The 28000-nt window shown below is 35.7% G+C and overlaps 1 protein-coding gene and 1 long non-coding RNA gene across 2 annotated transcripts; one reads left to right on the top strand and one right to left on the bottom strand.

Moving 5' to 3' along the window:
• Positions 1-3: 3 nt before the first annotated feature.
• On the bottom strand, positions 4-27979 carry LOC129261604 (E3 SUMO-protein ligase PIAS2-like). The gene is made up of 7 exons (XM_064100156.1): positions 27893-27979; positions 16961-17095; positions 11649-11754; positions 10867-11035; positions 10147-10212; positions 9405-9592; positions 4-2990 (listed from the first exon to the last, which is right to left on the bottom strand). Exons 2-7 carry the CDS (start codon positions 17003-17005, stop codon positions 2353-2355), a joined length of 1212 nt encoding a protein of 403 aa, XP_063956226.1. The 5' UTR covers positions 17006-17095; positions 27893-27979; the 3' UTR covers positions 4-2352.
• Positions 3604-8050, top strand: LOC135154275 (uncharacterized). The gene is made up of 4 exons (XR_010293717.1): positions 3604-3722; positions 5399-5565; positions 6343-6449; positions 7365-8050. It is a non-coding gene; the product is annotated as an uncharacterized LOC135154275 (long non-coding RNA).
• Positions 27980-28000: the final 21 nt, after the last annotated feature.

Below are 28000 nucleotides of genomic sequence, written 5' to 3'. Positions count from 1 at the left end.
CCCCCCCCCCCCCCCGGTTTTCTAACACCCAAAAAAGCCTGGCCTGGTTAGGGTTAATCTGAAAGTTTTTTTTTTTTAAGTAACCCAAAAATGTGTTAGAATTTAGTGGAGTACAGTCCAAATTGACTCTTCTACGAAAAGTACTTGCAGTTTAGATAGAAACACAAATATTGGTTAAGATATCTCATAAACCATAAAATTTCACACTGTGAGCTGTGAAATTATACAGGTCATGGGATCAACATTGATCAGGTATTTCTACAGTATTTCCACATCCCACAAGTTGATATTTATTGAGAAACGTAAGAATCTTTATATTTTTTTTGCCATTTCTATTTCACCATCATGATGAATAATTTCATTGGATCATTTTGATTGGTCAAATGAACACTGACCCCATGCTCTTATTGAACAATCACATTATCAAACATAAAACAGAATTTCACACAGATTAATTTACTTTAAAGCGTAAAATCAAACAAGAACATCAATTACAGAATACTATATACAAAACTGTACAAAACATATATCTACTTCCAATTTCTAAAAAAATATGTATTCTGATACATTACTAAATATAATTTTGCATGTGTCTGTAACTTTTCTCACATTTTTCAAACTTAAAACACTATTACACTTTTTTCAGAAACAAGAATATCATCCATACTATACTTCACATCTGGATCAATTAATTAAGTTTTATGATACAATCTTCAAAAATAGTCCAAAATTTGTTTGTAAAACCAAAGATACACCATTCCACCTGTTATGAAAAGGCTAAGTGTACTGAAAAGGAGAGGAGATACCGATATAGTAACAATGTTCGTTTTTTTCAGAACAGGAAAATTCAATGCCCCAAGCATGTTCACCAAACAAAGGGAAATAAATCACAGAAAACACGCAAACAACCAAACAAAAGACACATGATCCTTCCAAAACAAATACAGCAGAACAGACAGATGACACACTGAAACACAAATCAGAAGAAAGCCATATAGATCACCCAAAGAAACCTACCTTAACAAAGAAAAAGCAATACAAAATGATAATCAACGCACACAAAAACATGAGAAACTAATAATACATTCATTAGTGAGTGCAGGATTATATAAACCTTAATTTTTCTGATGTTATTTTCTGTATCAAAGGTAAGCAAAACTCAACAAAGAAAAAAAAAAAAAAAAAAAAAAAAATACCCATAGCTCCCTCCTACTTAATGCATGGTATTGACCGTTAGAGTGAGGACTTTCAAGCAACAAGGCAATATCTAAAATGTGTTTCTGGGAAATGGCAAAAATAATCCATTTGTAATTGCCAACACTTGGCTCCAGAAGCATTTTAACCCCTATTTATGACCTTTGACGTTTTCATGCCATTCAGCTTCCTAAAATGATAAGAATAGAACTTGACCCCCAAATCAAACATTAGGCTCAATAAGATTGTTCACCTCTGGTGACCTTTGACCTTGTGACATCCTTTGGATATTTCAAAATGTGAAAGTCTGAAATTGGAGCATGTAGCTCAGATTTCAAATTTCTAGTCAGTATTTTTTGTAAGAGTATACATTCCTTCGACCAGAGTTGGGGCTCGACAAAAAAAAAGAGGAAAATATTTGGTGAAGATAAAAAATAGTGCATAGATACGAGTCAATGTAGATGATGTAACTTTGATAAATGAATATTAAACTAAGTTAACAAAGTCAAATATGGATGAGAATGCTCTGTTTGCCTGGGAGTTCCTATTAAAGATCGCATGCCCAATATCATACACCATTTTATAGGTCATAGTGGAATAAAAATCAATCTTCTACCAAACAAAAAAGTTTTCTACAAAAATGCAAATAAGTAACATGCAGACAAGCAACATGAAAACAAATAACATGCAAAAAAAACTGTTATTATTCTAAAACATGCACTGAAAGGCAGCTTGACATAATCAAGAATGAATTTTCCTGAAGAATGTGGAAAGTAATTAGATTACAGATGGTGTTAAACTGTTAGAAATTTGGTGAATGATTAAAACACACCTCAAATTAGTCGTTAGTAGAGATAAATCCAAGATATGATATTCGATAGAGATATGAACTGCCCTTTGTAATTTGGAAAAGTATCATTATACATGGTCTAAAATAGCACACCGCACAAACATGTTCCAATTTCATGATGGCAGCGATTAAAACGTGATGTGTTGATGAAGGTCCCCTTGGCAGAGAAAAAAGAAATATTTCTTATTGTTCAACAAGTCAGCACAAAGAGTTTTGTTCACAAATGGGTCTTCATTTTCTTCAGGAGTATTTAAATTGCTTCAAGATGCCATTCACTTATGCACAATCACTAATCTAATGAGATCCACTCAGTTATGATAAGGACTATATCTACTATTACTGGAGGACCTCTGTCTATGAGGGGAGTAACTGAATGAGAGCTGGTCATCGTAATTGCCAATATAGGAAATATCTGAATCTCCGAGGGAAAGAAGACCAGACGGTAATGGTGGCAAGGCCCGTCCAGTCTCATACTCATAGTGCCAGTTCCTAGAATGTTCTGACCTACTTGAAAGATCGAAAGAAAGATCAACGCACCCTTTGGACGTTGGCGTAGGCAGCATGGGCAAGGGAGGCATATGCGGCGTCTCCCGGCCTCTCTCCACACGGCCGCTCGCCTGGTCCGTGCTTGATGACGTCACTGGTGCCTCCCTAATGTCATCATCGTCGTCGTCATCTTGAATCTGCTGCTCCCGTGCGGTGTATTCTTGTACGATTGTCCTATCGTCATCATCTTCTTCCTCTTCCTCTTCTTCTTCTTCTTCCATGCCTTCTACAACATCGCCCTCCTTGTCACTGTCAACCTTCTGTGGTTCTGACTCCCTGGAAGTGGCAGGTACAAGGGGCACATCATCCTCCTCATCATCGTCGTCATCGTCTTCATCAGAACTGCTCAATGTCAGGTCAATGACCACTTCTTTAGGTTTGGGACTGTCTGCTGATTGAGCTGCACAGTACAAGACAAAAAAAATCTTTAATATTTAAAATGTTTCAAAGCAATTTGGATCTAACTTGGTACTTATCTGCATGTGATTTTTACAATGTCAACTACTAGGAATCTGCCTAGAAAAATAATGCTACTCCAAAACATGTTTCATATTATTTAGAATAATGCCAAAATGAGTGCAATTAGCCTTTCAAGCATATATAAAGACAAATGTAACACAATCAATAGTTGCTAATGGGTTAGTCACCCCTGTAAATCACTTTCAATGCAACATAATCTAAAAAAAAATAATCTAAAGGAAAGACAAATACAAACAATGCAATGATATTACAATCATTCCGCCATTTACATTTTCCCTAGACTGTGGGACGAACTACCTCGGGACTTGCGCATTGACTTTGTACTCTCTAAATTTCAGACCCGGGGGGTGTTTCATCAATATTTTCGTCCGACAACTGTCAGCGCTGACTAAAATTGTCAGCGCTGACAATTTAGTCAGCGCTGACAAAAATTCGTTTCATCAAACTCTCGGAGCTTCTCTGACTATTGTCAGTGAATTTTTATTTTACAAATCGTCTTGAACGAGGTTCGCTGACTAATTAGGCCACGCCCCACTCCCAAAGTCGTGAAGAAGATGTAAAATTGGTTGATGTTTTCGACGCGACGATGCGAAGTGAAACGAAGAAATAAGAAGAAGCGAAGGTCCCCGGAGAGGTGAATGAGGATTTTACCGTAAGTAAAACCCTTCAAAATGTCGTTCATATTGTATGTAAGGTGATTGAATTATTCGTTGTGCGTAATTATCAAACGAATTACAAGAAAAGAGAATCTTCTGGCAGGACCCCTGTAGATACGATCGATAAACTTGACAGCACATAATCCAGTCTAGTCCCATACCCGTGTTTCTGTGTCTGTAGAACTATCTCAGGTCCAAACTAACGACACGGCTGTCCATACACCTTACACGTTTTTATGATCCGCACATGGCTGCAATTTTATAAATTTTGCAAAGAGAATACTTTATATTGTTCTACCTTTATGTCATTCTATGTTACATCTCATAATTATTCATTTCCTTTGGTTTTGGATTGATTTTGTTGCTCGGTGTGGTCGTAGATATCCTCGATCACCAGGCAAACCAGCCTGTGTAATTGTTAATGTACACATATCCAATGGGGCCATCCTAATTCTGTGTTACAGATATTGGAATTGAACAGGAGCTAAATCACATGGTAATAGTTTGAGTGGTACTTTGGTAAATTTGGTAAACTTATTTAGCATATAGGCTTAGCAAGTCACAAGTCGAGTAAAGTGAAGGCTCTTGACAGCTGGCAAGGATTCAGGGGGGGGGGGTGATGCGATTGTGGCAGAGGAGCATTCACACCCAATAAGAATTTAAATAAAATTAGAATTTAGATCCATGTTTTAAATGGTGCACCCGGCCCGTGGCCGTACTGGTATAGCCTATATAGACCTAGATCTATCTTAAATTATCTGTGACTTTGCGCACCCACGTGAAATGAGCCATTGCATAGCTCCCTTTTAAAAAAGATTGATTGTCCAAATTGGGGGGAGACGATATAATGCTCCTCATTTGTGTGCGATTATGAAGTTTGTTTTGCTTTTATTTTTCTTAGTCATTTTTTTAAACAAATTACTATTTAGCATCCTATAAATTTTGACACTGAATCTGCAATAGCATCAGTGTTATTGGGGTAAATAAATTAAACTATTGTTGATAATGTCTCTTAATCTATTTTTTGAAAAAATATTGTCCTACCACATAAAGTTAAGAGTCTAGTCACACCTAACCTTAGATAGCATGTAAAGGTTAAAGGTCTCTTCACTAGAACATTTTTTTTATAGGAGAATATGTAATGGATCTCATCAATCCCAAGTATTTTTCTGTCTTGAATCTCATTAAAGTTCCATTGAACAAAGGTCACAGTCCAGAAATAGTTGACAGTTTGATTGGGATGCAATTTGCTGCAGTTATGAATTAGGAGCCTATTAATATTTTTTCATTAATTTGATTGTGGCTTTTAACCGGCAAGGTATCCAAGCGCTATTGGGTTAGAAAAAAAAAAATCTTTTTATATTTGAATTTAAAAAAATTATTGAAAAAACTGACTATTTGTATGGTTAATGTGTTAATGACCGTTTTGTTTATAATCAATTGAAAATTATATGAATTAACAAGGATAAATTGTTGACCGTTTGTTGGTAAATTCTATAAATTTCAGGATAATGAAAGAAGAAAAATGATTGGTATATTTGATCATTCCCCTTTATGAAATGTCAACAATATTCATTGAAAGTGCAGTATTTTTCAATGATCACTGTGTAAATCTACATATTTTCTTTGCTACATGTATATCAATGTGATATTATTAATATTTTAATTTCAGACTATGGACATTTTAACAATATGCAGAAGAAGACGGGTCTGGAACTAGAAAGCTAGGCTCTGACTGGTCTACTACAGCAAGGAATGTGCCAGCGGCCAATCTGATGAACATGTGGCAGAAGATTTGGCAATGGGTGAAGAAATACTGAGATTGAAATGCAACCACAGGTAACATGTAGACTAGTAAAATGCGATAATGATTACAAAATAATGAAGGATATTTTTGGGGTTGCAGAATGTTGAATCATTAAAACCCACATCAATGACAATGAAATCAGACTTTGACCAGATTTTCTAATCAAAGTCAGTTTGTAATGCAAATATTACATAAACATGAAAGACATAATAGATTCAATATATTTTGCATGTTAGCTGCAGGGTCAGCAGAACGGTTTTGAAAGTGAGGGGGCTGAGCCGAAAGTGGGGGGGGGGGGGGGCTGACCAATGCAAAAAATCATAAGCAGATGGTCAATTTTACATTTTTGTACATGGTTTTGGAAAACAGTGTGGGGGCTGAAAAATATGAAATGACCATCTGGTTACGATTTTTTGCATGGTCAGCCCGCTCACTGTAAAAACCATTCCGCTGACCCTGCAGCTAACATGCACCCCCCCCCCCCCCCCCCCCGGTTTCCGGAGCCCCTGCTCTCACCCCTCAATCCATTTAGCACTACTTGCTCATGTGTATGTGCATACAAGCTACATTGTGAGGAATAATTTCACTTTTTAAGTTTCTCAGCCAGAGCATATGTCATTTACTATTGTTTGTATTTTTTATTAACATAATAAAAACTTGAACCCTTTATTTACCCCCTTCTATATGAAACCCGGTAATCAAAAGATGTTTTATTTCCTGTTTTTAGACATGTACATATACATGTGAGAAGAAATACCAGATTATGGCAAATATTTTAATTAGTTATTTCAATACTATTTTTCCTTCAGGTGGAGGCTTCAACCAAACTTTTCAGACAGACATGAGAGTTACACAGGTATAAATGGTTGAAGGTTTAGGAGAGCCAGACAAGAAGGCAGGAAATGTGATGTCACTTGTAAGTTAAAACACACTTAATTATGACTGACTCACTTTGGCGAAGAAAGTAAAGTCACATTAAAGAAAATATTAAATTACTGGTACTGCTCTCTTCTTTATTTGTTCTACTCAAATATTTGAAAACAATGACATCTATAAGTGCTAAGATGCTTAATTGATTAATGGTGATATTTATTGGACAGTTGTAAAACAACCAATATCAATCAATGCTAGATGGTGTGACTTGCTTTCTATTGCCAAAGTAGTAAATGAATGTTCCATTGTTCTGCATTCCTATTAGACCCCCCCCCCTGCCCCATCACCATCTGCTTTGTATGGGAGTAACACTGGAAGATTACCCCCCCCCCCCACCCCCCCAAAAAAAAAAAAAAAAAAAAAAATTATATCTCTTGTAGGCCTGTATAAATGTAATGCCTACAAAAGCAGTCATGAAACCTCATTAATTCAAATGATCTTGGTAGGGGGGGGGGGTGCCTCAGGATCTTGCCTGTTGATTGTGCACTCGCTTCAGAAATCATGCTGCTGTTCCTGATGTTTTTTTTTTTTTTTTTAATATGATAACATGACTCTTGCATGAAATCAGCATTTGGCTCAAGAAATAAAGACCAAATGTGATAATTTTGGATTTTGACTCCCTTTCTTTGGTAAAACCAATGAGAAAAACCCAAGTCATTAAAATCAATTGTGTATAAAAAAAGAGGAAATTTTAATCATTTTCTTATGCATTTCTTTGTTATTAACTTTTTTGTTTTCATTGTTTAATAAGGCTTTGGTGACAATATTTTAACCATTTAGAACTTAAAGTTCTTCAATGATAATTAAATTAAGAATAAATGACTGATATCAATAATGATGGAAATTGATATCTTTATTAATAAAATATCACATGCTCTATAAATTAAATCCATTTTAGTTACTTCAATGAACATGGACAGCAGCAGGAGCAACAACAGCATCAGCAGCTGAAACTACAACTGCAGTAAGAGATGCAACAACCACACCGACAACATCAACAGCAGCAGGAGCTCCAACAACCATGCAGGGAACATCAGGCGCAACATAAATAACTCCATCAAGAGATGCAACAACCACAGTGGTAAACATCAACAGCAGTAGCAACAACGACAGTAGAAACAAAGCCAACAGCAAGGATTCTAACAAGTAATCATACAAGCAACAACACAAGCGACAACATCAATAGATGCATCAGGAGATGCAACAGCCACACTCGTAAACAGCAGCAGTAGCAGCGATGACAACAGCAACCACACAGGCAACACCTTGAGCAACATCAGTAGCAAAAATAACTAATTGCACCAGGAGATGCAACAACCACATCCACAACACCAAGAGCAGCAAAAACAAACAGCAATTCCAGCAATCACGATGACAACAGCAGCAGCAACACCAACAACACTAATGAACATTGAAAAAACTTGTACAAAAGTCAATGAGGTCGCATTTTTCAGACATTATTGATTAAAAAATGCACAATGATTTATTTGGGTTAAAGAAAATTATGTTTGAAAAAATGTGTACATTTGAAGATGTTTCCTATGTATTGATTGATATAATATAGTTTTAAAGATGAAAATATTATTCTTGAAATGTCTACTTTTTATTTGTCATTGACTAAAAATAAATACATTTTCTTTGAATTTTCTCAATGAAATGAAAAATAAGCAATTTATAAAAATGTTATATTCAAAATCAACTGAAATTGATCGATTTTAGCTGCAAAGGCCCTCAAAAGGCTGATTAGTCGGTGAAAATAAGTTTTGTCGGTAGGTGAAGGCCACCGACAAAATTAGTCGGTGGTTTCCAATAATTTGTCGGAGAAAATCACCGACAAATTTTCATGAAATGGAATTTAGTCGGTGATGGCAAAATTGTCGGTGAAAATGAAATTAGTCGGTGAAAATCACATTTAGTCGGAGAAAACCACCGACTAATTGTTTGATGAAACGCCACCCTGGCAATACAGGCTGAAAAGTCATATCTTCTTCAATTAACTTTATCTTTTGAAGTCTTTGTTTAATTTACGATAGGTTAATTTAATAATTACGGTATGATTTGGAATCATTCATTCGTATACTTTTTTTTTGACATTCTTGAGCCGAAACTATAATTTTGATTATACTGCTTTTATGTCTCTGGAGTCTTTTTTCTTTTGCTTTTTTCCCCTCTTTTTCCTGCCATTATTTAAACATCTTCTGGACAGTTCCATCGCAGCTTCTTTATTATAATTGTGTATACAATTTAATATATGAAGTACTCGTTCTTTAATGTGTTTTCCTAGTTTCCTTAATTGCCTGAAGCCCACTAAGCCTATGTACCTATTCACTTCTTTTACCATGTTTTCTTAACTTCTATATACCGGTCAACATATATAATTTTAGACTTTCTTGTCAGCTTGCTACTACATGTTCTCATATTTTTTTTTTCTTCTTTTTTCTCAGTTTTATACTTCATCGTTTCAGTTTGCTTACTTTACATTTTATGCAATAGTTTTTAAGCCAGAATTAATTCCTCATGTTTAAGCTCAGTATCGTGTCATGACCTAGTGTCATCATACATATTAGTTTCATGTTCTCCTTGTACTTTGTTTTTGTTAGTTGTTTAGTTTATGAAATGTTTTACATTTTACATTTTATTTACCTTCATGCTATATCTTACAGGTCTTCTATGTGCACCAGTTGGTCGGGAAGAGGGACCATTACGGTTACAGTGATTAAGTTTGCTTTCCTCTTCCCCGGCAGCCAACTGATGCATTCAGAGGACCGCCAGTAAGATTTTGCATTTATAATTGTTTGTGTACTCATATTTACATTGTTATATTTTGTGTGAATTGCCGAATAAATAATAATAATAATAAAAAAAATAAGATAAAATAGCAGGAAAGAGAGGACTGCTCAAAGATGGATAACATTTGTTAGAGGTATCAAATGCTTACCATTAGAGGAGCTTGGTGCAGCCGCCGAGGAACTGGAGTGAGATGACGATGGTGCTGATGCAGTACAAGGTGAGGAAAGAACATGAGAAGGTTTGTCTTGCTTAGGACCAAGCGGTGTCCAGGAACCATCTTCAACAAAGATGATCTCATTGCTCTCTGGTGGGTTCCGTAAGATCTCAAGGAAGAGGCTAGGGTCAGACACAACATTCCAATATTGACAATAAGAAAGATTAGGTTATAGCCATAATATGAATGCAATTTAGGATAAATTATTTTGATACAGAAATGAAATGTTTTAAAACATTATCATCACAATTTTTTTTTACAGTCACTTTATTTAGTTTACATGTATAACATTAAGCTCAATGTTTTCACTGATATGTATGCATGAACTTCCATTTTGTCATTTACGTCAGTCACAGATATATATGGCAGTGTGGAAGAATAGCTTGGTTATCATACTACTCAGTAGAGTGGCTACAATTTTACAGATAATTTATACAATGCTATATCCTGTATGTCATTTGAAAAAGTGATTTAAAATTTAAATAATTCCCATTTTGTAATGAAATACTGAATTTGGAGATTCTTAAAGCCTATTCCTTCATAAATTCCAACTTGTTCTGTTTGTTGGCCCAATATATTTTGTTCAATATATTTTAATAAACTAAGTCTTATTTAAGGGGGCTTCATTAATAATTCTGTTGAAAGAGCGTTGACAGTAAATGTGAGTGATACATACCCATCAATGACCAGTGAGTCAAAAGGGGCTTTCTTGTCACAAACTGGACATATCCAAGTTGGTTTCCTGTATGAGAAAATATATAACAAGTGATTACATTGCTACATTGCTGCTTAACTGGTCAATTAATTTTGAGAAAATACTAGCAATAACATTAATTGATGAAGTCATTTATCAGTTACCATACAGACATATATAACAGAACATGCTTATTGATTTAAATGGTCTTAATAAGCCTATGATTATCTGTTTTAAATCATTCTGGGGTACATTTATAATTCAATATAAATAAATCAAATGCATTTAACAACCATCACCATCATCAGTCATTTCCCTTTTATTCCTCATCATTCTAAAATTCATTGTTTTATGAATTTCATCATCATTATCATTCATACCTGAGACTGACTGCTTGGATGGGCTGTGTTTGCAGTGACTGTCTTTCGCAACACTCATTTATCATGATGTGCAGTATGAGGCCAGGATAGCCTATTGCATTAAAATTATTTAGCTCATTTCTAATTTGATTTCTATTTAATTACATAATACAATAGCATTTCATTTATAAGTAATGATTTTCACTCATAAATGAACAAAATATGTATGCAGGTAAGTTATTAAAATGGAGTCTCGTATGGCTCATCATGATAGATCAGCAATATGAAGACCCTTTGGTGCAATCGGCCCCAATTTGCCTATTTTTGTCGGTTGTATGTTTACCTTTCATTCATCTGGATATAGAGGGATGCATCAAAGCATTGGAGATGGGAACAGGTGATGGGTCTGCATGGTACAGACATCCTCATCTTACCAAGAGGACAGATGAGAGACACTCGAAGACTGGTAGTCGCTATCTCACTGTCTGGGTCGTGCGTTAGCTTCTCCTTGACTACAAAAGATATGACAACATTCACATTCAAATCAACTCCTCAAAATAGATATGGAAGCAAGTTACATATATATGCATGAATCGGTGATTCAGTGGTGGTATGTATAAACTATGAACTATATAACAAGATTCATGTTACAGGAATACTGAAACTCTTCCAAACTCTTTTAACTCTTGGAAGTAAGCTACATGCATCGGTGGTAGGACTACCATAGGTCTACACTATGAAATACATGTATACAAGATTTAGAATATATTCAAACTCTTCATGCTAGAAATGGAAACATATTAGTTGTTATGCCACATTCACACCGATGAATCACTCTAGACTCACCAAAGCTTTAACATTATTTCAAATGACATACCATTGGTCAGTTTGGAGTCGGTTTGGAGAAGAGTGACCATGAATGAGTGGTCAAGCCTCCTAAGATTACAAGAACATATATCCCATTCAACAAATATCATGAAAGCTGTTCAGTCAACTCCCTTAATCACAGAATGTCAACTTAAAAATGAAACATTAGTTACTATCAGAAACTCAATATTGACAACATTCTCATCTTGAAAGTTATATATATACCAATTATTCTCAGTCTTTCAGAAATGTACTTACTAAGCGCTCTTGAGTGATCTGAGTTTCTGACGCTTCTACTTCGTAACCTCGTAAGTAAGACCTCAGAATTAAGTTGACGAACCAGGTATACAGCCAAGCAGTACGACTACATGTAGACGAACACAAAAAAATAACATGATCAGAGAGCCTATATGTACAATGTACTTCTGTGACAAGTTATTTGAAAAGAAAAAATCCCATCCTAAACCACCCCAGCAAAGTTTCAGTTTGATTGTCAGGACCCAAGCTTGCCTCGGTCTATGGAATGAACTATAAAGTGACCCATCCACAACTATAAAGTGCCATCCAGCTGTCAGGATTTTGGGTAGTTGCACCACACCAAATAGATCCTTACTACGTGCATCAAGCTAAATATTTACCGGTACATTTATACAAGTCAGATGGCAAAATTATCCAGCTTGAATGCATTTTTTTTTTCAAGCATATATGGGCATTTTCATGGTAACTGACATTACATGGCACAATTTTACACACCTTTCACTGTGTGTATCTCTAAAACAACAAATGATGGGAGTCTGCTTTTGATAGAGTTAATAAAGTGAACCTTGCTGTATACTCTGATACTAAGTTTTTCAATGTAACCACATTTGTTACGCATCAGCAAGCAAAAATGTGTCGGTAACTGACATTACACAAAAAGGACATGCAATTTCAGGGTGTTCAGTAAAATTGAAATATCTCATGTCCCTGAGTAGATAGAGTAATAATTTGAATATGTGAATATACCTTCATTACTAGGTTAAGATGTGTCAAAATATTAAATAATTTGTTTTTGTGTTTTGGGGGCTATGATAATTTTTCCATGACCTTGCTGGTAACTGACATTAGTATTACGGTAACTGACATTACACTTAATTTGCCATAGAGATAACACACGGAAGTCAAATGTGTGGAATCAATGCATTGTATCTTCTGTGCAGGGCTTCACATGAAAGTGAGCTTGATGTGGAAGTATACCTGAGTTTCTAGGAACATTTCAATAAAAAAACTTTTTCTTTTTCTTAATTCATTTTCTTTGATTTGAACATTCTATTATTACTTGTCGGTAACTGACATTACACATTGACATTTACCAGTGCTATATGATTTTCAAAGGCATAATTTTCTTGGTACTTATAGGGACAGTGATTTTCCGTTTCAAAAAATTGCCTTTTCCGTTTCAGAAAATCTCAAATTCCGTTTCAGCATGTCAGAAAACGGAAATTCCGTTTCCCCATAGACTTTGTACACACGGAAAACTGACAATTCCGTTTACAGATTACACATTGAACACTCGCACTGGTCAAAATTAGTATCTGCTACTGTACCAACAACACAATAAAATCCGTTCTAATCGGATCTATGCGGGTGCATAAAATATTTTTACACACCCATTTTGCATGTATACGTCCTCACCTTTCATATTATTAGCATTATTTCACGGTGAAATGATATTTCATCGATAATTTGGGGGGTTTTTGGACATCGTTATCATCAGTCAACGGCTTGTGCCAATCCGCCATCTTGGATTTTAAGACCACGATATCGTGCTGTTACATCTTCAAACGTAGAGGGCAGCAACACACGACCGTGTACATGTAGTTGAACGATATGTGTGCATGTGAAGCCCAACCCGGCCGGCCGGGTACGGGTACGTGCGGGGTACAATCGAGTGTGCTGATGTCGAGTGCAGTCACGATGTGTGAATTGTCATGATAGTAGCGAAGTGAGATCGTGTTTTCTGGTGGTTTTGGGCCATTTAATATTCTCATTTTGTTGTGATTTTGGAGTAATTTCTGTTGCTATTCTGTGTATTTTGAGGGAAAATACGTTTTCCGTGATTTTCCGTTTGAAATGCCACTTTCCGTTTCAAAAGGCCCTTTCCGTGAATTCCGTCCGTTTTCCGCGATCGCGGAAAATCACTGTCCCTATACTTATATGTAAGGCTTTTTAAAATCATAATAGTTTCATAATACTTCACATTTTTAATTATCAAAAGATAAAAAATGTATGTTTTACTTACTCGGGGGAGGGGGGTTGGGGGTCATAGCAGCTACATGTATTCTTATAGTAATTTAATATTGCATTGACTGTACACATGGATTTTTCTGACTATACACCCATTTATGTTAATCAGTTTTATATTGACTTTTTAAACCTTTTCCTTCTCCAGCCTCCCCCTCCCCTCAAAAAAGGCAAAATGAATAAGGGTCTCCTCCCCTAGGCTACACGTACATCTCCCCTGAATCTCATGCAGCCATGCAGTTTTATTGATTCCTATTCTGGTCAGTGCAAGCAATACTTGTTCGTATCTGTCGGATTTCAATTCTCTCATAATTTATTTAATCCTTTTCTTTGCTAATTTCTTTTTTAAGCTGTCAACACAAAATAAACTCCAGCTTCTAAACTGAAACTGAACTATTTGTAAATTAGAAAAAAACAAGTGGAACGCCTGCATTACGCGATTTAATATAGCAGCAGTGCTAACTTTGAAAACTACTATAAAATAATCATTCACAAAAACACCATTCATATAATGACATAATACCACATTCATTGACCATAAATGACATTTGAACGGTGACTTAAGACTTGTTAACTACACCCATGTCCACATTTCATTCACTCTATCCATAAACTTTGATGGCAATTCAACAATTACCCCAACATGGCCTAAGTTTATTGACCTTAACTGACCTTTGACCTTGGTTTTGTGACCTGAAACTCACAGGGGATGTTGAGTGATTCTTGATTACTCTTGTATCCCAAGTTTTATGAACTAGATCCATAAACTTTCATAGTTAGGATGGTAATTCAACAAATACCCCCAACATGGCCAAAGTTTATTGACCTTTAATGACCTTTGACCATGGTCATGTGACCTGAAACTCGTACAGGATGTTCAGTGATACTTGATTACTCTTATGTCCAAGTTTTATGAACTAGATCCATAAACTTTCAGAGTTAGGATGGTAATTTAACAAATACCCCCAACACGGCCAAAGTTCATTGACCTTAAATGACCATTGACCATGGTCATGTGACCTGAAACTCGCACAGGATATTCAGTGGTACTTGATTAACCTAATGTCCAAGTTTCATGAACTAGATCCATAAATTTTCAAAGTTATGATGGTAATTCAACAAATACCCCCAACTTGGCCAAAGTTCATTGACCCTAAATGACCTTTGACCTTGGTTATGTGACCTGAAACTCAGGCAGGATGTTCACTAATAATTGATTAACCTTCTGTCCAAGTTTCATGAACTAGATCCATAAATTTTCAAAGTTATGATAGTAATTCAACAAATACCCCCAACTTGACCAAAGTTCATTGACCCTAAATGACCTTTGACCTTGGTCATGTGACCTGAAACTCAGGCAAGATGTTCAGTAATACTTGATTAACCTTATGTCCAAGTTTCATGAACTAGGTCCATATACTTTCTAAGTTATGATGTCATTTCAAAAACTTAACCTTAGGTTAAGATTTGATGTTGACGCCGCCGCCGTCGGAGAAGCGGCGCCTATAGTCTCGCTCTGCTATGCAGGCGAGACAAAAACAGTTTTAGTAGATCAATGCACCATTGATCAGAACTGTCAAATTTCACTTTTCATCTATACTTGTAAACCAAAAACAAAAATTGTATCACACATCCACACTACTAACAGTTATAAAAACCAGGAATTTACTTTTAGCCCGGCAATGCTCAAAAGAATCCTAGAAACTAAAAAAGGTGCCCTGGAAACCCCCTTCATCGCAATGTTAAGCTTATCAAATGTTGCAGATTTAGGCAATAGGTTGGAAAAGTACCCCCCCCCCGAAAACCAAACAAAAAATTGTCTGATTCAAACAATTAGGTACTTGGTAAGTGCATGTACATATATGCAAAACAATTTCATAGTAATGTTTGTTTGCATGATGGGAATGCAACTTCCTTCATAATTTTATATAGTATTCCTTGTGAACTACATGTATACCTTTTAAAAGTCAATAGCAAGCTCCTTCTGGTGTGACTTTTAAACTATTAAAGTGAAAGACTTAAATAACAAGTATACAATATTTCTTCACCATAAAATTGACCACATTTGCATTTCAATACTGGTAACCAACGTTTTATCATGGTAACTGACATTACATCTCGGTAACTGACATTACATTTTCCACTTGGTAACTGACATTACATGTATTTAATGGTACCCTATGGCTTGATTGTTAATTGGTAATCTTTAATTTTGGTGTAGAAGGGAGGGGTGTTACCTAGAGAGGAAATCTACCAAGTTTCATATAATATATCCTCTTTTCCGGGAAATGAGAAAAAAAAGTTCATGTTTTCGGTAACTGAAATTACATACCATATCACATACTTCATCAATGTTTTTTTATCAGATGAATGAATTACTGGTGTTTCTTTCTATGGGATTTTTAAAAAGTATTATAATAGCAAGCTAAATCACAGGCGAAAAAATGATCAAACCTGTTCTTTAAAAATCTGTCAAAACAAAATATGTATCAATATACTATTTTCAACACTAATTTGTATCCATACTTTGGCAGCCATTTTGAAATAAAAAATGGCTGCCAGAGTCAGAAAAAATTTTTGTCTCAGAAACTTCAGGTCTTGTATTATTAAAAAACATAAAGCATTTGACATGAATATCAACTTGATATTTTTGCCTATGTGTCCATCTGTGGTGAAAATGCCCATATGATGATTATTTCACAAAAAGATTCATTCTCATATACCTATTTTGCATTCAGGTGCATTCTCCAATTAAGTTTTCTATATTCCTTATGTTTATATATTTCAGCACCATGCTTATTCAATAATTTTTATTTTATCCAAATCAACTTTCTTTATAGGGGGATGGACTTCCTCTTAAATAGCATTAGTGAATTACCCTGCCTCCTGATGGCAGATACCATTTCCCCAGCATGAGGTTATCCAGTGTGGACCCCCTAGCAAAAAAGGAAACGTGACCCGTAACACAAAGCTTAGTAATGATTGTAGAACATTTTTCTACGATTGATTGCATTGACTACAATATACAATCAATCATGAAAATCAAGGGTACGATTAATCGCTAACCTTTGTTTTTACTGATCTGATATTGACGGCATCTTATATGTTTAATACACGACATATGTTACACAGCATATCCAGGATTTTTCGATGATCACATTACCAGGAACCTCAATGAAACTTTAGATACGATTCTTTCTCAAGAATGGAACTATCATCACATATTGGGATGCCTATAATGTAAAGAAGGTACCAGCACATTTTATCAAGTCAAACAACTCTCTCACCCTTCCTAATTCTGGTATCCATTGGATTTCAATGTAGTTAGGCATGGTTGCATTGAGTCTTGTCAGCTGAGTAATGTTGATAGGTCGACCGGGTCGTTTGACCTCTACCCCTGGCTTGTTCTGTGGATGACATGGCTGGATAAAAAAGAGAGAGAGAGAGAAGAAATGGTTCTTGTAAAATGAAAGTTAACTGCTTGTACAAAAAAAATTAATCAAACATAAGCATCAAAGAGCAGTGTACACATAACTTTTCCTGCTTTCAAGAGGCAGTCATACCTGCCAACCTTTGATAATAAAAAATCAGTATCAAAGCCACGAGGGCGCTGAGCGGGTCGCGCGCGAGATGGTTTCCCCCTCCCATGGTAGGGACTCTGCATTTTCTGCATGTAAAAGTAGCATTTCCCTACCCTTTTTAAAGCAAATTTACCCTCTTTACCATACCACAGGATGACCTACATGTAACGTTAGTCTACTTATATGTAATATAATATCATTTATCAATTAAACATTAAAACAAAGGTCTTTAAGATATCACGTTTGTGACAAAAAAATACACCCAGTTTCATTCAGGTGTGATTTGTTTTCATTGAAATCTATATAGACTTAGGAATAATGTAATTTTGAGCATATTTTTGTGAGGCCCTCTATTGTTGGAAAGTTTCTGGAAAGATTCTCTTTTTAATCAGAAAAAACTAATTTCAAGAATTCAATTGAGTTTTGGGCCAAGGGATATTTTGTATCATTAATTCAGATTCAAGTTGGCCTACTGTATTAAAAACTGAGTGCAAAAAAATCTAACATTTATTTATCATTTATATCAAGTCTATCATATGCATCAAAATAAGCCAAACATTGTCATCTTATTCATGTTTATATTTTACCACACAGGAGTAGTGACTGAGGACAAGGTTATATATCTAAACCTTTATTAGATAAGTGCTTGTTGGCATAAGAAAGCAGATTTTCAGCCAAAACAAAAATGGAGCCGAAGCTAACGGCGGCATACGCCCGACCCGCACCCACCACTGCACTTGCGGTGCGCCGGTGAGACTGGGAGGCTGAGGCGCAGCAACTCGGGCGCCGGGAGTTTAGGCAAGCGAAGCAAGTAGATTTGGCGTTCGGCTCCGATGGCTCAACTTGACTCGAAAGTTGATAATTTCCTTTCTTTCTCACAAATTTGACAATTATTCGAAAAAATAAAGTACAGATCAATTTTAACATTGCGTAGGGATAGATCTAATTTGAGTAACTGCGGCAGAGCCTCCCCAGTGCACGGTGCGGCCGGGTAATTGTAAGCAGCCGGTCAGCAGACTCATCAATGATATTACCAACACACTCTAGACACCAGTACACGACTTATTCACTAACTCATTCCACAATACAAAATCATCCGGCGAAAAGGGCAAAACCTCGAATAAAAAGTGAAATTTTCTTACTAAATCACCATATTTCGCGTCAAAAATATCACCATCGTTAATTCTATACATCGTAGTTAGGAAACAAGGGGTCTAAAAATGTGAACTTTTCACGGTTTTTCCGATGTTCGTGGATTTTGAAAACGTGTCCTCACTGAAAACTGGCACTTTCGCGAGCCGATGTCAGCCGCCATTTTGTTCCGGAAGTCAACGCTAATATCGGCCGCTGCATGCTCGTAATTTTCACATGCAATTGCAATGGAACTGTGCACTTAGCACTTAGCCGTGCGCTCCAGTTGTTTATGCGTTAGTCGTATGTTACAGCCGCTTATGCGTTAGTCGCATCATACAGCCGTTTCAATAATTTCAACACTATATTGATTGACCCAAAAATCGGAATTTTGGTTTTAAAATTCGGAATTCGGAATGGAGGCTAAAAAATCGGTATAATTCCGCCAAAATCGGAATGGTTGGCAGGTATGGGCAGTCCTTTCCAATTCTTCGCAGCAGTGCTGCACATGAAAGCAAAACTAAACCAATGAATCAAATTCAGATCAGAAGTTGTTAATGCTTCAAATAAAATAATGGAAGAGATGGTTTTGCCCTACATACTATTTGTAGTTTTCTTATAAAGAAATGAAATGGACAAAAAGTAGAAAGATTCATGTAAACATATCTATAGGTACAATGGAAAAGGGGTATGAAAAATTTGACAAGTTCTTTAATAAAAAAATTCTCAGAAACTTCAATGACTATAAAGATACATCCCTCCCCAGCATAATAGGCCTACCCATAATAGACTGGTACAGGTGAGAGTAAGGATACACTACATTCATGGGAAACAAGCAAAATGCCAAATGCTTATGCACAACAGCTAGTAAACTAAAATATGCGCATTATTTGTTTTATAAAATGCATCTGCAAAAATGATTTTATACCATTGTAAAAAAACACCCTAAAGTTCTATATGGATTGTACTGATAAGAAATCATCTGCTTTCCTTTGTGTTAATATTTGTAGCATGTGCATGGCCGTTATTGTAAAATCAACACAAAATTTAAGTTTGGCAGAACTTTAAAAATGACCTGAAACAAGAAATCAAATTAAAATTTAGGCCCTTTCAATTTTCCAATCATTATTATCATGACATGGCTAGTGCATGTAGCTGAGTGGGCACATAAAAGTACTAGAGGTGCAGTAATGGCTGGAGCATGGATGTATAAAAGCTCATTAACAAGTGACTTGAAAACACTTTCATGTTTGCTAATGGCTACATCCATCCTTAAAGCCGATCGAAACATTCAAATACAGTTCCAACAATTGATCTCCTTTATATAATTTACAAAAATATGCTGGAGAAACATTCCTAAGAAACTGATGGTCAAAGAAAATTATAATGATAGTGGTAGTTTAAATTTGGAAAGTGTCTTTATAGATTTTTTTTTCACAAATGATCATCAAAGAAAAAAGGGGATGATTTTGGTGCACATGTATTATGTCGATAGGAATGGATTGAACAATGTTTGTCACATTTAACATAATTATTTAATTGACCAATCAATATTCCCATTAACAGTTTATAAAAAATCAAATATCTGCTCTCACTGTAGTTTTGGTTATTACTGTATAAGTAAAGTGGCCTCATGTTCTTGAAAAAAAACCCAACATATTTCTTGTAAGATATTCAAAGACCAATCTGTTGAACAGCACCTTTAATAATATGACCTTTCCACTGAGGCATTCAAAATACATATAAGCCCACTCCTGCAGCATGTCTGTATGAACAGTAAAGTAAAACTTTGTCAAATCATTACTGAAAATCATGCTTATAATAATTTGATGGAAGAAAATTTGTCATAAAATTACCCAGAGCAATAAGGAGAGAAAGATAAGGAGCATTGAGTAAATAGATATCTCATGTATGTTGACAAGATTCTATTTATAGAATGTCCAATTGGTATAGGCTACATACAGGATGCTAGCAAGATGCATAAATTGCATTGGAATCCTAGGCATACACACAGTGTGTATGTTTTGTGTGTAAGTTTGTGTGTGCCTCCATGATTTAATGTACGATATAGCATGGATGTATGTGTGTATAAATTGTGTATAATTTGTGTGTGCGTGTATTGTGCATGCATGGTTTCGTTTTGTGTGTAACAAGTATAGCTTCAAAGGCCATTTGGATTATTGTTTTTCACCCTTAAAGGGAGAGATGACTCAAAAGAAAATCTATACAATCTCATAAAAAAGTCAAATTTAGCCCATTTGTTGCATGGCTGATCACTAATTATTCGACTAATCAACTTTGAAAATCTCAATATCATCATTCCATACAGTCAGCGAATGCAATGAAATGTTAAAATGTGTATAATTATGGTTATAAAAAATGTAATGCAAAGTTTTATTCACTTTTTGAAGTTTCATATCTAATAGTAACAAAGTAAAAACCCGCTTTCTCAAATAAGGTACTTTACCATCTAGGAGCATGCCCAACTTTAATACTTCTTACAATCATTTGAAAGTAATTTTTGTTAGATCATCAAGTACCGTATATCCTGTATAGGGTCTACATGTAGGCATACTGCACAATGGTTTACATGTCTTTTTTCTGTTTAGTGTCTCTCTCTCTCTGTGGCAGGCATAAGATTCCAGTTGATGTTTTCACAAAATGGAATTAAAAAATTTAAAGGTAAAAATTAACACAAAATCAAGTTTGGCAGAACTTTAAAAATGACCTGAAAAAAGAGCTTCAATTACAATTTCACTATATAAATATCAAGTAGAAAAAAAGAGTTTAGTACTGTGTTTGTAGAATATGAAAGAGTATGAATTCCAGGACCTGTCAAGCACTACTAAAGTTTGTGATTATCAATATCATGGCATCCTAGCAGTGAAAATTTGATGACTTTCCGCTTTTCCTTGCTTGCTTGATTTTTTCCCACCTTATGTCAATGTAGATTTCCTGTTTATTTGTATGGTCATTAGAAATAAAGGTTTAGTCTACCCACGAAAAAAGTTGATTTGATATTAATAGAGCAAAATTAAAACAAGCATAATACTGAAAATTCTATCAAAATGGGATGTAAAATGGGCAAGTTATGACATTTTTAAGTTTTGCTTATTTTTCAGAAAACAGTTATAAGCACAACTCAGTAAAAAAAGTAAATGAGGCACTGTTGCTATGTTAACAAGCCAATACAAAGAAAAACAGGAAATAAAATGAAAGCGAATTTGAATATTATCAAAACATGATCCTGGGCATACTTTCCTTCAAATATGGTAAAAAGTAAGATGATAGGCGTATATCTTCAGATATTGGAATTACCCCCAAAAGTTTGTCTTAATTAAGATAAAACATAGCAAAATTTGGAACTATTTTTTTTCTCGCAGAAGTATACACAAAGCAGTGGGGTAGTGAAGATTCCACACACATGGATTCAGTTTGTGTATTTTTGAATGGCACGGTGTGAGCATGATCATACTGGAGATATATCAGAGCTAGCTTTAAAGCGACCTTCCATTGACAAATCATTGGGAAATCAAGGCTATTCTCCAAACAAGGCGGTGCTGCACCATCCCGAGTTTGCTCTATCTCGAGATTTTAGCCCGATCGGCCCTCTTCGCGATTAATCTCTCTTGGCTTGAGGTCTTTTACTGGCCTTACTTACACTAACTTCCCTTTGTGTCTGCCTACTCCTTTTCTTTCATCCCCTTCACTAACCTGATTGATCTTCTCTACTCACGAATGCCCCTTTTGTCTCCTTGTTTCTAGTGTTGCTGTAGCTTGTTTGTGGTCTATATTATGGTTGTTCCACTTTATATGTTTGTCATTTTGCCTCCGACGAAGATTCTGCTAGGATCGAAAGCTTAGGCCCCTTTTTGACTTTCTAATTAATCTCGAGATTCAAGAAACCCCGTCTCCACCATCGCAAGAAGAGCGATTCCTGCTCGAGCGAGGCATCGATGCATTATGGTCTGATGCCGTGAATGAATAATCCCGAGTGCGTCTGCACCTACGAATTAGCGCAATAATTCATAAAATAGCGCACTATTTAGCAAATAACCCCAAGTTGACTTGGGATTGCAATCTCGAGATTAATCCTACGAACTAGCGTGATAATTGCGTCTCCATTGCAAATAATCTCGAGATTGTTCAGATCGGGATAATTTGCCGGATCAGAAATGGTGCGCTAATTTGAAAACTCGGGATGGTGCAGACAGCCCTACAGAGAAGGGATTCAAGCCTTTCACTCAGTTGCATGCCTGGGGGTGTTATGTAATAGACGCTGGCATGTCTGGGAGGTCTAATATAGGAGAGCAATAGTTAGTAGACTAGCCAACCAGAAGTAAACTGCATGTTTTCACTTTGAAACATGTAATTTCACAGAGGTTATTTATTTTTGTTTAGCAATCAAGAGACCTGGGGCCGATTGCACGAAAGGGTCTTTGCAAGGACCGTCTTTCGTGTCGCCCATTTTTTATGATGCGCCATGAGAAACGCATTTCAAATAAATTATCTGCAAACATATTCTATTCGTCCATTAAAATAAACAAAATATTTGTTTATAAAATGATGTGATATCTCACAATATTGTATAAAATTTGATTTAAAAGCAAGCTTACGAATTGTATTTGTTTATCATAAATTTCAGAAACACCCCGCTTATAGCGCATCATAAAAGATGGGCGACACGAAAGACGGTCCTTGGAAAGACCCTTTCGTGCAATCGGCCCCTGCTAAGAGTCTAGGAATTGGGATTGTTGGAAACTAGAACTGCCCTAGGACGACCCGAAGTAAATAACAATCACAAGTTTGGTCAAATTTGTGCTGTCCGAAATATCGCATTAGTCCGACGGGCTCTCATGACGGACGGATTATATTATACAAGTCAATGGGCCTTTTTCAAATTTCGTATTGATTCAATTTCCCCATGATTTGTCAATGGCGTAGTTATGAAAGAGGTTTCATAACCGCATTTTTGCTAATTTTTACTGCGCTATTTTGTTTGATTCTGTGATTTTACTGGCAAGAAAGTGTGCTCAACAACTTCTGCTAAAGTATTTTTTAATGAATCTTTAATAGTGTTTATTAAGGCCATACGGTATGATGCTGCATTGATTTCAGGATCATGATGCAGAGCGTCTCTAACTTCCCTACTATATACTGCCATTAGAGGGCAAATTTCTGTTTTTAATACATCTTAATTATCTTATGAGTCTGAAATGTTTCACATGAGAATAGGGAGAAAATTTACATATTTCAGATTTCATACTAAAGAAAGAGTGAGTGGGTGATGTCATCAAGTCCCCTCATTTGAACAAAACCTGGACATGCATGTAACCGTTTGTGAAATTAAGTGAAACTTTCAAATTAATTTTCTTATTTTTCATCCAATCTTGATGAAATTTTCAGTGTTATATACTTGTTTGATTTTTCTCTTTTTATTCAAATCAACTTTTTGATGGGTTGGACTTGACCTTTAAGGGGGTTGCAAGGTAGACAGTGATTGTGTTTAAAGTTGAATTAAGAAGACGATTCCAAATATTGAGATATTTACATTAATAGCAACCTTACAACCCCCCAAACATTAAGAGGTCATTCGACCCCCCATTTTCTTTTTTCAAAATAGTGAATTTGAACGATTTATCCCTACCCATTTTCCCTGAGTTCGCTCCTGCAATGCCTACCGAGACGGGTGTTCTTTGACTGTGACATCACCGGGGGTATTCGGTCCCGGTGTAGTAAACAAGGCAGTGCCGTTTTGTGTACTATGCACGTACGCCTTCATATTTACTTTTGTGTCAAAACTTCATTTTATCGCTATTGATTTTATGTGAACGATACTGAAAGGAAGTAATAATTATTCAAAGACATATATAGACTATAGTCAATAATATATCCCTACATTGTTAAAACTGCATGTTCTTCTTTGTAGTGATTTTAATGCCTTGTTTTCGTTCAGGACTGTGTCCGTGGCGAAACAAGTCATAATGGAATAAACTGCAGTTGAAGTTGTATCTGCGAGCCGGAAAACTTGCAAAGAGGAAATGATTAAAAGTATATTTATGGCCGTACTATTATTCCAAATATGTAAATTCCCTCAGAATGATACCATAGACCCTAAAGGAATAATTTCAAGGCGAATGATATGAAATTTGATCGAGATCTTCTCACCAGTCGATAACATAGCAGACGTGTTATTATGACATATTTATCCGCGTGTGACGCGGCTCTTGCAAAAAACAGTTGGTTGCGGAGTTGCTTTGTGCCGACCGGCCGCCCGCTCCGGCTCAGCTAGCTGTCGAGCTACAATACCGCATACCTTTCTTGCTGTCTTCAACTCACTTGCGAATTGCATTTGTATGTGTGACGATGACCTCTAGCGTAATTAAATATAGAAAACAACTCGGAAGGCCAAGAAGAATAGTACGCTTGATTCAAGATTGTTCTTTGGAACGAGCTATGAGTGGAAATGATCCAGAGGATATAAAAATGGAGTCAATGACAAAAGGAAAGAAGAAAAAGACGCCAGGGGATTGCTGCATGGTCATGAACTGCGGGTCGACGTACCGGTACCAGACCACTACAGTACACTCAATGCCTGGGTGTTGTGTGTATTGTATAGGCGTGCAGCGCGCGCAGAGCTGAGCTAGCCGCCGGAATTACTTTCCAGCCACTAACTTGATGGAACATCATGATAAAATAAATGAGAAATAGTGAAAATATCATTCAATAACCCACTGTTTGCAATCTTACATCATGATTTAAGAGTTCATGATAGTGATTCATACTGTGTTTTATACAGGGAAAGTAAAGATTTGTACATATGATTCCTATTTGTTTGATTTGAGTTGCTTTGAAAAAAAATTGTAAAATCATCTTTCTCTCTCTGCATAGCATTTCTGTATTACACCAGGACACCTCTTATACTAAATTCCCCCCGGTGACGTCACACTCAGAGTGATTTTTCTGTACACTCGTCTCTCGGGCTCTGACAGGTGGCTAATTTCATAGACTTTCAAAGCAAAATATCGAGAAGGCAGAGGATTTTTGTGACATGCTATCTGTTTGAACAACTGATATATACTATATATTGTGTGTGGAACCCATATAATGGAAACTCACCCCTTCTAAATTCAACTTTAAACAGTATTGCTTGTAATGATTGCAATCCCAGATATTATCAAAAGGAAAGGTAATGTTTTATCAGTCCAGTTGTGTATATCTACACTGTGCCACTGTAACAATGTTTTGGGATCTCTGAAATATCAAATGCTTTGACAACATATAACAAACAGCCATACGATAAGTAAATGTACGAGGTACTAGGCACACATTGTACACCAAATTCATTATTTTCATGCACTTACAAATTTTTTAATCACAATAAGTGAAATGACTGAAAGATACAGAATGAGAGACAGAGAGATAACAGGAAATAGGCAGGGGGTGCAAAGATGGCATGAAAGAGTAAGAAATTGATACAAACAGACGCAAAGTGTTGTTATTACATGTCCTTAATCTATATCAACTTGGAACACTAATTGCAAACATGATACATGTATTCATGGGTGCAATTATTATTTTTTTTCTAAATTGGGATTCATTGATATACTGTAGAAGGCATCAAATTAGATGCCTTATAACACTTTCAGCCTATCAAATAGTACAGTCGAAACACAAGTGGATTTAACATTAGACAAACAGGCAAACAAAATAATTGCTCATGAGGGGAAAAAAGTGAGAAAAGTAACAACTCAAAACATAAAATTAAAGATAAATAACCGGTTGTGGTAACGATCTCAAAATGAGTTTGAAGAGAATCCAATGAAATTACCACCAAATTGTTTTTATAAAGGCCTATAAATAAAAATATGTGCCAAATACATGTAGCTCTGGAAGAAAATGCGTAATTGCTGAGAAATGTGCAAAATATGCACAGAATTCCATCAAATGTCAGGCATATTTCAAAGCAATATCACTGTCCCACATATGCTTTTCTGTATTAGTTATTATTAGAATTATCGATTTTGAGCTAAGATTTCATGATTTTACAAAGATAAGCTTACATTAATGTACCAGATCTAGATGTATGATAATATTTTGACAATTAACCTTGATTTTAAAAAGACTTTCTCGTGAAATAATTTGCCTTTCATTTTTAAAGAGAGGAATGCACAAATGATAGAAGCAATGGAGATGCATGTACAGTGTAGGTAAGAAGATACCCCAAACCTCATGGATAGAAAATGTATGTAGTTCATAACTAGTAGAGGAGAGAAGATCATGCATAAATTGCACTATCAAGTAAACCTGGTGAACAGAGAACCTCATCTAGACAAATAATGAATATTTCACACCACTTATCGTGAACTCACATGAAGAATTCAAGACACTAGTCTGGTAGCACCACATGACATGAATCTTTAAAAAAATAGTCACGACTACAAAAGTCACATTCTTGAATATTTTCCCTCCTGTTTAAAGATGATGCCAGTTGTGGTAACGATCTCAAAATGACTTTTTACAGAAGCTAATATAATGAACACCCAAGTGTCTGTTTGTATGAATAAAAAATATGTGCTGGAGGATTCTGGAAGAAATTGTGTAATTGCTGAGAAATAAGCAAAATAAGCGTGGATTCGGTCACTTCCGTCGGGTCTTTATTCCAGCAATAATACACTGTCCCACGTATGCCTATCTGTGTTGGTGATCTTCAGTGTGATCATTTTTCAGCTTAGATTTTATGATTTCACAAAGTTCAGCTTATGAAACTGTACCAGAACTAGATCCACGATGATATAGTAATACTTAACCTTGGTTTTACAGACTTTCTCACAAAATCAGTGTTTTACTGCAACTACTTTCATTTAGCTTTAAGCCCCCCTACAAAAACAACATTGCAGTTTTCAAAATGGGAAAAACATAGAATCCATTTTACAGTAAGTACATGTGGCATGACTGTGTTGCAGCAGGAAAACAGAGAGCCTACATTAATTTTGGAAAATTTCCTTCAAATAATATCATAACACATCCCATTTAAAGAAACGTAGCAAGACCACAGATCAGCTTTGAAACGCTTGCCAGCCAAATCCCAAAGTTACCCCTCCTATAAATGCTATCAAACATCAGGGAACATCATTGTACGAATGCTTATTACTCGTAAAAGGAACTCAAAACCCAAGTAAAGAAAAAATACTGGAATAACTAAGAGTGTATTAATGAATTTTGAAAAGCCATGCACTACATGTACATGAAGCATTCTTTAAAGTAGCAGATTGTTAGGACAACTCTCTATTTGTTTGGTACACATTTTATTTTAGTTTTGTGGAAGTCATCAATATCAATCTTTCTTTTTTTATCGCTACTTTTTTTCCAGATGTGAGAAAATACCTAAATCGTTGATTTCTATTTTTTTCTTTCTTCTGATTCTCTTCTGGAAATGTACACGGGCGTCATACATGTCTATATACGGCTTTAATTGCCAAATTATTTCACAACTGATATACTTACAGGTAGGGTGCATAGCTTGCCATTGATTTTGACTGTAACACTAGTTGGAATGCGATCATCTTGTTCACAGCTGGTTTCTGCTAGGCAAAATCTATAGGAAAAAAGAAA

The sequence above is a fragment of the Lytechinus pictus genome, chromosome 5, assembly GCF_037042905.1.
Source record: "Lytechinus pictus isolate F3 Inbred chromosome 5, Lp3.0, whole genome shotgun sequence".
NCBI classification, from domain to species: domain Eukaryota; kingdom Metazoa; phylum Echinodermata; class Echinoidea; order Temnopleuroida; family Toxopneustidae; genus Lytechinus; species Lytechinus pictus.
This window is presented reverse-complemented; position numbering and strand designations above follow the sequence as displayed.

Coding starts and splice junctions, on each gene's coding strand:
- LOC129261604 (XM_064100156.1), bottom strand. CDS start 17,005: ATGCCTAACTACATTGAAATCCAATGGATACCAGAATTAGGAAGG. Junction 9,593..10,146: donor GACTCACTGGTCATTGATGG/GTATGTATCACT, acceptor GTCTGACCCTAG/CCTCTTCCTTGAGATCTTAC. Junction 2,991..9,404: donor TGCACCAAGCTCCTCTAATG/GTAAGCATTTGA, acceptor TGTACTGTGCAG/CTCAATCAGCAGACAGTCCC.